The sequence below is a fragment of the Phoxinus phoxinus genome, assembly GCF_949152265.1.
Source record: "Phoxinus phoxinus genome assembly, chromosome: 19".
In the NCBI taxonomy this organism is placed as follows: Eukaryota; Metazoa; Chordata; class Actinopteri; order Cypriniformes; family Leuciscidae; genus Phoxinus; species Phoxinus phoxinus.
In genome coordinates, this window is record NC_136894.1 from 14,082,539 (window position 1) to 14,094,590 (window position 12,052).

The window sequence follows — 12,052 nt, forward strand, 5'->3', positions numbered from 1 at the left end:
TCCGGGAGACTTTATCACTCTTCATCTAAAACTACATTCATATAAAGAGTATGATCTGTGTAATATAATATATATATATATATATATATATACTAATAGCAATTATGTACGTATAATAGTATTGCATATAAATATAAACAATATAATTTCATTAAATAATGCATTAAATATGTACAGTCAAATCAAACTGGTGGTTCAAAGTAAATCTTCTGACTTGAGCATTTGTACCAAACTGTATTTATGTATCCCCTCCCCCCTTTGAGACAGGCAAACCCCTGCTTTGTGATGTAATCTGATGAAATATCATGATCATACCATCTGTCAAGGGATTAAGCAGCGCGTCATTACAACGTCTAAACATTTTGGTTTTGGGGTATATTTTCACTTTTGTTTTTACTTTGGTTGAATTTCAAAGCTGGATTTGCATCATCACTAAATCATGTATTCAAAATATGATAGAAGAAGAATGCATATGTTATATCTTTTCATGTTTGCATTTGGTAGACTTTTCTATCCAAAGCGGTGCTTTTAAGGTGTACTTTTAATTAAAAAAAAAAAAATTTGCACGGTTCTAAATCTAAATATTATCAATATTCTGAAACACTGGAGAAAATTCTCAAGTAAAGAAAATGCCGTAGAGTCATCTTTGCAAATTAATTTAACTTATATTTGTATTTAAATTTAGTTTAAATTTACGTATATGATGTACGTATGTAGGTTTATTTATTTTTGTAATTCCGTGTACTGTCCCTTTAATTAAAGGCATACTGCACCTCACGTGAACATATTTTTTTATGTAACATTTTTTCTGTATGTTATTTATTTATTTATTTAGTTGTTTATTGCATTTGAATGCCTACATTTTTCCAAAAACACACATTTTTATGAGGGGGAGCACAATATCGCGTCAGACCACTGTCACGTGACTGATGATGTCCCAGCAGGCGCTCTCCCAACTACACGCGTGCGTGATCTTGAAGCGCGAGAGGAAGTGTCCGAGAGAGCGAAGTCTGAGGACAGCTCTCACTCATGCGATCATCATCAGCCCGACCGGACCGGACACATGGCGGCAGAGACATTTAGATCGGTAAGCGCAGCATTACCCGCTCACTTCTGCTGTTGTTCAATCGATCAGTGAGTTGCTTATGTGCTCGAGCTGCCTGATCAGTATGATGCAGTCATATTCTCTATGAAAGAAAGGTCACTGTATTCGATTTCACACTTCATGATTTAATGGAGATGCATTTAAATGGAAGATTATATTCCATTTCATTATCCAGTCTGGAAGTGCAGGTCTGATCCTGAATCAGCAGTCAAGGCCAGAGAAAATGTCAAAGCATGCCTTGTTCTTTATCACTGTAGTGTAAGCTTTAAACCCCAAACTAAAGACTAACTATTATATCCAAGTATAAGAATAGAAGTATAAGAAATACTGCCTGTCCTGCAGTCTGGCACTTGACAGCACCCTTGCAAAACATTACCATGGGAGCCATAGTTCAAATAACATAGTTACTACTGTTACCGTTTACTGTTGTAACACTCCTTCAAACGGTGCACAAAAAAGAAAACGTTCAGAATTATTATGAATACATTATGATGAATTACATTTTTGATGACAATGGTGAGCATAGACTTAAAGGGACTTTGCTAATAACACGTTTTACAATGTAACACTGGTTGTAGTGGAAAATAAATCTAAATTAATACATTCTCCATTGTCATTTTTTCATAAATAATATATATTTTTCTAGTTATGCCAAGCTCTAAAATGTTTTATTGGGTAGAAATTTTCATTAAAAATAATTTTAGAAATCCGTATCCTTAATTTTTAAGCTGTAAATTACAAACAACTATACAAATCATGGGATTTTGTAGTGGACTATGGGGGACCTTAGAGTAAAAAAGGTTGAGAACTACTGCTATAACTAAAAAAAAGTACCATGGTACTACTGTGTTTCATTTAATTGTTTTTTTTACATGTGCCATAACAATCGCCTATTTCGGATATGCAACACAGTAGTACCATGGTGTTTTTTTTAATACTTTGTAGTGACATGGTATTACCAGGGTACATGCATATTGTAATTTGCCTATCAATCCTGAAAATGTGCTTTCATTAATGTACTTAGTTACCATCTGATACCATGGCACTGTCAGGGTTATATTGGAATTTCCGCTGGTTCTGTTGTTGTTACCCAGAACATTTTTGGAAGGGGATTGATTTAAAGTCTCTTTCTAGGACAGAAGCTCTCTGTTTGGATCATTGGCTCACAGAGATTTTGCCGACTTGTGCAGTTGTGTGTAAGAGAACGAGGGGCTGTTGTTTATCATACTCTATAGAGACCTTTAAGCTGGAGCACATCCCTGACCTGTCCACAAATCAACCCGCCTGAGTAAAAACATTTTGTTCCCTGCTTCTATAAACATTCCCCCTTCTTTCACGTTTCCCGCACGGCCTTGATGGGGAAACTCTTGTGTTGCAGTGTACAAACTGAACTAAATCAGCATTGAACTGAATATAGCTGAATAACCACATTATTTTATTCTGTAGAGCCAGTTTACAGCTGAATTTGAATTGCCCCCATATTTGATGATAAAGTTTTCATCGTTTATCATTATTTTCCTGTTTATTACTGTGAAGTACTGACAACTACTGTGAAGTTGCTTTGAAACTATCTGTATTGTATAGGCGCCATAGCAACAAAGGTGACTTGATTTGTATGAAAACACACCTCACAGATCATCTCTGAGATATTTTGACATGCTAGCAGGTGTAAAAATGTAAAATTTCTTTCCACAATTCGCTTGAACCTTCAAAATCGAATAATCTGTGTCCATAGAGACATACTAAATGCAAATTTTGCCTAAATTGTTATGTTTGTTGCTCTCTCTCTCAACATGTAACACATTATTGAGTGAACTTGCAGTTTGACTGGTGTTTAATTTGTATTGTCTTCAGTTAAGGCTGTGTCGGCGTCATATGTCTCTGTTACGGAGATGTCCTCGGCTCATAGGTCCACACGAACATCAGAAGTTCTTCTCCTCACACAGGTGTGTTTCATGTGCTGTATGGGGTCTGACTTCATTTTAAGGGTAAAAACACTCTGGATGTTATAGTAGGTATACGAACAAGGTTTTTGCCAGTGATGCTGGATTGTGTTTGTTCCTCTAGAGTTGTAAAGAGTCACAGGCTCTTTAGGAAGCTGTTGTTTGGCGTCTCTGCGGGGGTGCCGCTCGTGGTCGGGGGGCGATATGTGGTCTCAGAGCCCAGAGAGAAGAGGAAGATGAAGATACTAGCAGAGGGAGTCGGGCGCTTCTGCAGGTCAAGCTCTTTAATAATCTTGTGTAAAATAACATTATTTAATATCAGAAATCTGCTTTGCTAATATTAAATTCTGTTATATACACTACCATTCAACAGGTCAGTATTTGTTTTTAAAGAAATTAAGACTTATTCTGCAAGAGTGCAATAAATAAAACAAAATAAAGACATTTATAATGTTACAAAAGATTTAAATTTCAAATTAATGCCATTCTTTTTAACTTTCTATTTATCAAATAATTTACTTTTCCACAAAAATATGAAGCAGCACAACTGTTTTCAACCTTGATAATTATAAGAAATGTTTCTTGAGCTGCAAATGCTGAAAATTCAGTAATAATAATGTAATAATGCTGAAAATTCAGCTTTGACATCACAGGAATACATTTAAAGTTTTACAATATATTCGTTTTGCAAAAGGTCATTTTTAAATTGTAATAATATTTCACAGTATTACTGGTTTTGCTTTATTTCCGATCTGATAAAAGCATTCTTTGTGAGTATGAGACTTTTTTTCATCTTAAAAAAAGATGATTTACATCTTACCAGCCTTAAACTTTTGAAAGTTAGTGTATGACATTATATTACCCATCAGGCTCTCAGATCTCTAGATGTCAGATTTTGCTTTTGGTTTTGACATACCTGCAGAGCTGCCACGCTCTCACGCCACACATTCATTTTCTCACGCAGAGAAAAATTGCAAAGCAAAGAAGACACCGATACCGACAGACTAGACAGAGAAGGTTACCGTACTTTTGATATGGAACAAATTCTCAGCTCTCAGATTCTGTCAATTTTATTACGAAATTCAAACAATAAATACCGTTTTGGCGCTTTTAAATTTGACAGATCGCTGTAGCGCCTCAGTTCAAATGGCACGTGAACCGATCATCTCTCTTTACTAGCCTAGTTGATAGTAAATAAACATGAATGATCAATAGGTATGTTGAAAGATTCAGTAGCCTACAACTTACCGAAATGTATATGCCTCATACATAATATCGACCAATCAGTGTTTTCCAACCGTGGAAAGAGGTCAATAAAACAGCTGGAGTAGACTACAATGTTACATAACGTTACATTTACCTCAGGAAAGCTATTTAATGACCATAAGTTGGCTAGAATTTTTTATTATTTTATAATATATTTAGTATTAGTATAAATTAGTATTTTGCTAAATATGTGCACTATATTACATATTTATTATATTTTTTACTTCTTTACAACTTTAAATTTCATAAAGTTGTTGTAATAAAAATCGCATTAGGCCTAGATTTAATTTGAGTTGTTATTTTTAACCTTTAATAATACCAGCTGACAGGGCTCTCTGTAGTCTATGTTTACAGCATTAGGTGAGATTTGCTTTCTTGAGAAAAAATAACATCTACTGTAGCCTACCTAATATAGATCCAAATTGAATCAAGATCGGAAGAAAACCACAAGAATTACATTTAAATTGTAAAATTTGTATCAAGCAATATTAAAAGCAGTAGCCTTTACCAATTATTGCACCATGCTGTCACTAAACTTAATACAATTATGTGTAGTTAGGCTACCAAATGTTTTGACAATCACAATAGCCTACAATTATTGTGATGCAAGTTTTTTTTTTTTTTTTTTTTTTTTACTCCCCTAAATCTCACTCCAAGCTAAACTCAAAAGTTGGCAGCTCTGTACCTGTATTGTGGCTGAATTTGAGATGTACATCTGAATGTGTGTCACGTCAGGTCTATCTATGTCGGGCTGATGATATCAGCAGATTACTGGTGGACATCCAACATTGTTCTGCGTGGCTTGGATGAGGTAGGTTTATACCCCCGTAAAACATATTTATTAAAATATGGGGGGGGGGGGGGGTATTTCTAGTCTTCAATTGTTTGACAGGACCCCCAATTTTTTTTCATTTACTCACCCTCATGTTGTTTCAAACCTGAATGGCTAGAATGCATAAAAAAAAAAAAAACTCTGAGGCATTTTTCAAAAGATCTTCTATGTTCCCCAAAAGAAATGAAGTCATACAGGTTTAAAGTGACATGAGGGTGAGTAATTTTCATTTTTGGTGGAACTATGCTTTTAAACCTTTATGACGTTTTATGCACAAATATATCCAGTGCAAAACATTGTTATAAAAAACAAGTAAACAGTAAAAATGGCAAACACTGTGAGCTCTAAACTCTGTTTCCGTCCCTGTCGCCAGAGCAGTCCAGAGTATGAAGAGCTCATGTCAGCGTGTCATCAGAGAGCAGCCAGTAATATGGTGGACGGAGCCATCCAGAACGGAGGCCTGTATATCAAGCTGGGACAGGGACTGTGTGCATTCAACCATCTTCTACCTCCAGAGTACATCCGCACCCTGCATGTGCTGGAGGATAAAGCCCTTAACAGAAGATACAAAGAGGTGAGCAGCTTCAGGTTTAGAAGCAGAACACATTAAGATTCAGCTGGAATCTCTATCTATCTATCTATCATTCTATCTATCTATCAATCTATCTATCACTTTTAAATCAAATCCATCTCGATCCATGTTGTTCTAGGTAGACGCTTTATTCCAGGAGGACTTCAGCATGACTCCAGATAAAATGTTCAGGACGTTTGACTATGAGCCTGTGGCTGCTGCGAGTCTGGCACAAGTACACAAGGCCGAACTGCATGATGGGACACCTGTGGCTGTAAAGGTGTGTTAGGGCTGCACCTGATGACTGTTGATAAAATACAGTTTATGTGCATTTTACTTGATTCATCAGTTTGATAGATGATATTTTAATTGGTTAAAGGGTTAGTTCACCCAAAAATGAAAATTCTGTCAGTAATTACTCACCCTCATGTTGTTCCAACCCCGTAATACTTTCATTCATCTTCGGAACACAAATTAAGATATTTTTGATTAAATCTGAGAGCTGTCTCACTCCTCCATAGGCTTCTATTGTAATTGAAACTTGCCGGCCCAGAAAGTTAATAAAGACAATGTTTTAAATAGTCCAAGTGACTACAGTGGCTCAACCATAAGTTTATCAAGCGACGAGAAAACAAACAAAAATAACGACTTTATTCTGCTACCACAGAAACCGAAAATTCTCGGGCCAGCAGCATGTGTCCAAATTTCAATCTTAACCATTCTATTTCATCAGAAACTATCTGAAAACAGGGCTTTAAATGTAAAATACCGAACTTGTCCTTTAATTTGTGTTCTGAAGATGAACGAAAATCTTACGGGGTTGGAACAACATGAGGTTGAGTAATTACTGACAGAATTTTTTGACATTTTTAGGTGAACTAACTCTTTAAATGTGATTTGATAGTCCAGTGCAGTATTGTCAATACTTTTTTTCAGTATTTGCAAGAACAGGGGATATACGAATAATAGAAGTGATGATCCAGTGGACATTGATGCATGGATGTTGTTATGAGGATCTGTCGATGTGTGTTGTTCAGGTGCAGTATATTGATCTCAGGGATCGCTTTGATGGAGATATCAGGACTCTGGAGATTTTGCTGGACCTAGTGAAATCTATGCACCCCAGCTTTGGCTTCCGCTGGGTCTTAAAGGTCAGTGTGTGAAATATAATGCGTTTAAAACTGCATGGAATCAAAACTTACTCTCAAAACAAGGAATGTTAAAACATTCCAATCCTGGCCAGATGATACGCAAACTACGTTTCATGGCTGGATAAAGCAAACTAGCATCTCGCTGGTAAAGTTTTGATGGATGCGGATTATAATGAAGTTAAATAGGTCTGCGGTGACGTACAGGATGCGCAAGTTTTATTTATGCATCGACACATTCAAGTTCATTAACGTTGTTTCCACACACATTCAGGATAATGTTTTATCTGTTTCTGTGTTTAGTAATTCTGAATGGATCCGTGTATTGTAGTAGATAATGCAGTCAGGTCAAGGCGGATGGAAACAATCTCTCATTGTTTCTTTATTTTTCTCCATGATGCTGATAGGACTTGAAAGGAACGCTGGCACAAGAGCTGGATTTTGAGAATGAAGGCAGGAATTCTGAACGCTGTGCAGAGGAACTCAAGCATTTTAAGTTTATAGTTGTGCCCAAAGTGTTCTGGGATCTGACCAGCAAGGTGAGAATCTCCATATGACGGTGAAGTCTTTCTTCTGGTCTCCAGCTTTCACACATACACTACCAGTCAAAGGTTTTGGATCGGTATGATTTTTTATGTTTATAAAAGAAGTCTCTTCTGCTCACTAAGGCTGCATTTATTTGATTAAAAATACACACAAAAAACAGTAATATTATTACAATTTAAAATGGCTGTTTCTATGTGAATATATAGTAAAGTGTAATTTATTCCTGTGATCAAAGCTGAATTTTCAGCAGACTTTACTCCAGTCTTCAGTGTCACATGATACTTCAGAAATCATTCTAATATGATGATTCGATGCTCAAGAAACATTTCTCATTATTATCAATGTTAAAAAAAAAACAGTTATTTACATTTTTATTTCAGGGTTATTTGATGAATAAAAAGTCCAAAAAGAACAACATTTTTCTGAAATAGAAAGCTTTATTAACACTACCATTCAAAAGTTTTGGGTAAGTAAGAATATTTATTTGATCAATAGAGAAATCAATACTTTTATTCATCAAGGATGAATTAAATTGATCAAAAGTTACAGTAAAGACATTTATAATGTTACAAAAGATTCTATTTCAAATAAATGCTGTTCTTTTGAACTTTATACCAATCAGCGAATGCTGAAAAAAAACAGTTTTCAACATTGATAATAATAATTTGTTTTTTTAGCATCAAATCCGAATGATTTCTGAAGGATCATGTGACACTGAATACTGGAGTAATGATGTTGAAAATTCAGCTTTGATCACAGACAATTTCTCATTTTAAATTGCCATAATATTTAACAATATTACTGTATTGTTAATTAATGAATTTTTGTATTTTTAATCAAATAAATGCAGCCTTGGTGAGCAGAAGAGACTTCTTTTAAAAACATTACAACTTTTGACTGGTAGTGTAAATGGATACTAACTATGACGTCGTGTCTCGTGTCCATGTAGAGGGTCCTCACAGCAGAGTTCTGTGATGGATGTAAAATCAACAACGTGGAGGAGATTCAGCGTCAGGGACTGAGTCTGAAAGACGTGAGTTCAGTGGCATCTGTTATAAATGAACCGGCTCACTTCACATCCATTAAATGTCCATCATTTCCTCTGGCTGTGTTTCAGGCAGCTGATAAACTCGTCCGCACATTCGCAGAGCAGATCTTTTACACCGGCTTTATTCACGCTGATCCTCATCCTGGAAATGGTGAGATTACTGTCATTATATGGCTCTATGTTTTATTGGGAATGAATGAATACACATAATGATGCTCAAAATAATGATGACCCAGATGTTCCTTCATGAGTGTCGCCCATGTGAAATATTGCTCATTTTAGTACTGGTAAGAAGAGGTCCAGATAAAAAAGCTGAGTTAGTTCTGTTGGATCATGGGCTGTATGAAAACCTCAGTAAAAGGTGAGAACATGAGAAACAAACAATACAGTCACTGGAGTCAACGTGAAACAGAAGGTGACAGGAAACTCTCTCTCTCTCTGTCAGTGACAGAGCGGCTCTGTGTCAGCTGTGGCGATCCATAATCCTGCGGGATGAAGCCGGCATGAAGACATATGCAAATCAGCTCGGGGTCAAAGGTAAAGCAGTCTTTTCTTACATATTTTATCGTGACAAAAGGCGGTTAATATGTATACTATTTCAATTCTGCTTACTAATACTTCTTGAAAATGTTTGTTATATCAAAGGAATAAATGACATTTTAAAATGTTACATTAGAAAACTAAATTGTAATTGTAATAATTTTTCACATTACTCTTTGTAAAAAGTATTTTGATATTATCATATTCATTGCATCTCACTGGACCTTCTCAGAATACTTCCTGTTCAGTGAGATGCTTCTGCAGCGGCCAATCAACATGTGGGAAATGGGCCTGGGTAACATCCTGACTCGAGAGGAGACGTCGTACATGCGTGACATGGCCATGAACCGCTTTGATCAAATCATGCAGGTGTTGAAGTCTATGCCGCGGCCCATGCTGCTGGTGTTCAGGAACATTAACACGGTCCGCTGCATCAACATCACTCTGGGAGCTCCAGTCGACCGCTACTTCATCATGGCCAAGTGGTAGGGGACTAGGAAAGGACTAGCACCTGCTAGGCTCTAGTAGTGACCCAAAAATCTTTGTGTTTATATTCTTTTCATTGTCCTATTCCTTCTTGAATGCTGTAGAATAACTGCTGCCCCATGTAAGTTTTCGTATTTATGGATCGGTTTAGAATTTGTATCTTGTTCAGCCTTCTGCTATCCATCATTCTAATATAAAATTAATTTGTTTCAGTGCTGTGAGAGGATGGGGCAGAACTCTAGCCGATGACACCAGGATTCTTCCCAGACTGTCAGTCTTCCGCTGGTTCTGGTCCTTTTGGGAGACTGTCAAGTTTGAATTCGCTTTAAGGTGATGACACTAGGACTCTATGAAATCAAATTTTTTTTTTTTTTTGTAAAAAAAATCTGGATTCCATTTTATAGTTAAATTAAATTTTAGTCATCAAAAAGCATGTCTAATTAATTGAAAGCATAAACGTATACAATTTAACTGTTTATTAAAAGTTTAACAAAAATTACATTTATGGGGAAATACTTAATTTTTTTCCCCCAAATTCTTTTTTTTTTTCATACATTTTTATCGATTCTGTTTTAATAGTTTAATTCAATTTGAATAATTATAAAGCATGTCTAATTAATTGGATTCTTAAAACTTTAATGATTTGTTAAAATAATATTTATTTTAATAATGTTTAAATGATTTATAATCTAATACAAATGTATTGTAAAACAAAAAAACAGATATAATCAATTGAAGGGATAAAACATGAACAATTATTTAATCTTTTCTAATTAAATTAAAATGTTACCATTCTTTTGTAACGAAGTGATGAACAAAAGTTATTCCTTTAAGTTTTAATAATTTTAATTATTATTATTGTTACTTTAAATCTACTCTGCATTCTACTGTATGTCGTAGTTTTTTCAAATTAAACCAAACTTTTATTTTGGTGGGTTGTAATGAATACATTACAACAATTAGTGTACAATAATAATTATCTGATTATATCTTTATCACATTAAATGGTGAAATGCTGGTGAAATGACTAGAGCAGCTCCGAAGCTTGCATACTTGAGTTTGTGTGTAGTGGACAAGCTGTACCACTCTTCAGAGACATAGAGAATAAGCAGACTTTGTATTTAAATGTTCTTTTTGTGCCTAGTATTCACAGACACTAGTCCATATCATGATTTGATATCTCAGTGGCAGATGAAACTAATATTAAACTGAAATCAAGCTTGCTGTTTTAGCCCATATGGCAACCATATGGTTTGTGTGTAATAAGCATCAGACGTCATTCTGTGTTCCTCCAGGTCAGAGATGGCGCTCATGAGTGTCACTCACTCTCTGCTTAAGCTGCTGTCTTACTGCAATATCATCACGCTGGACCAGGACGTGTATCAGTTTCTGAAATGAAGCGTCACCTCTGAGCCTGGTTTCACTATGGCTTTGCTCTCAGTGCTGTTTGTTCTTTTAATGAGTTTCACTTGAGCTTGGGCTCTCAGGAACCTCACACACACACAAACACACACACTCTCTCTCTCTGTTGCCTTTCTTTGAAATAAGCGCTGGTGAGCTGCATTTCACAGAAAGCCAAGCACTTTTTAATTTTGCTTTTATCAGTTATGATGTTCCTGCATTTTAAAAGACCTCTTTCATTCAAGAAACTGTGAGACCTACATTCATTTCTTCTGTTGGCCTCTGAAACACTAAAATGAGTCATGATGATCATTTAATGGTGGCAATAATGGCGGGGAAATCACTTTGAACAAAGTAAATGTTTATGCTTTAAACCTTTTACCTCATGAGGTTTAACCATTTATTGTAATGGCAATTATAGAAAACTTTTTACTAGTTATAATTAAATTGTGCCAGGTTGTTTTGTATTTATATGGATTTCACTGATTAAATCGATGGCGAATACGCAGTTGCAACTGAGAGGTGTTACGCTGTCAAACATTTGTGTGTAATAATCTACAATGCAATGCATTTTGAATATAAATCATTTATAAGAGGCTATTATTTGTTTTGTTTGTGTAATATTTGGATTTGTCAGAGTCCAAACTGATGCTCTTCTATCTCCTAGAGTCTCTATTACAATTGAATTGGATAGTTCACCCAAAAATAAACATTTTGTCGTCGCTTACTCACCCTGTAGGAACTGTCTGTTTACCAACATTCTTTAAAATATTGTCTTTTTTGTTCAAAAGAAGAAAAAATGTATACAACTTGAAGGTATGTAATGACAATTTTCATTTTTGGGTGAACTATCCCTTTAAAAGTTGGCATAAAATAAAACCCTTTCTATTTTGTTAATGCATCTTATAATCATATTGTGGGGGAAAAAAAATCATCCATGTATGTTTCTTTCTTTTCTGACCTCATAATGGTTCATTAAAATGTCATAACTGGATCTTCCGGTGAAAATGACAGAATGGTGACGTATGCAGGTCTCCTCCACATTCGATTGCAAAGCTTGCATTATTTTTTTCTGCAGGATAACGCAGAAAAAAAAGGAAACCCTCTCTTTCGCTTCCCTTATGAACACTGTCAAGCTAATTATGTGGTTTATGGATTATATTGTT

General features: G+C 35.4%; 1 protein-coding gene across 2 annotated transcripts; it reads left to right on the plus strand.

Annotated features, from left to right (window-relative positions):
* The first annotated feature begins 915 nt into the window (after positions 1-915).
* adck5 (aarF domain containing kinase 5) lies at positions 916-12,023 on the plus strand. Of its 2 annotated transcripts, none has more exons than XM_079590992.1 (15): positions 916-1,087; positions 2,960-3,051; positions 3,173-3,322; positions 5,050-5,125; positions 5,520-5,720; positions 5,857-5,997; positions 6,755-6,868; positions 7,273-7,404; positions 8,361-8,444; positions 8,529-8,610; positions 8,742-8,820; positions 8,905-8,996; positions 9,232-9,484; positions 9,699-9,815; positions 10,781-12,023. In XM_079590992.1, the coding sequence occupies exons 1-15, from the start codon at positions 1,064-1,066 to the stop codon at positions 10,881-10,883; spliced, it is 1,740 nt and encodes a 579-aa protein (XP_079447118.1). In that variant the 5' UTR covers positions 916-1,063; the 3' UTR covers positions 10,884-12,023. The 2 variants fall into 2 exon arrangements, with proteins under 2 accessions (XP_079447118.1, XP_079447119.1); XM_079590993.1 differs by having other exon boundaries at positions 932-1,087; positions 5,525-5,720.
* The last annotated feature ends 29 nt before the right edge of the window (positions 12,024-12,052 follow it).

Excerpts from the sequence above, each read along its gene's own strand:
- adck5 (XM_079590992.1), top strand. The coding sequence starts at position 1,064 with ATGGCGGCAGAGACATTTAGATCG. Across the intron at positions 5,998-6,754 it reads GGACACCTGTGGCTGTAAAG|GTGCAGTATATTGATCTCAG; the intron begins GTGTGTTAGGGC and ends TGTGTTGTTCAG. Across the intron at positions 9,816-10,780 it reads AAGTTTGAATTCGCTTTAAG|GTCAGAGATGGCGCTCATGA; the intron begins GTGATGACACTA and ends GTGTTCCTCCAG.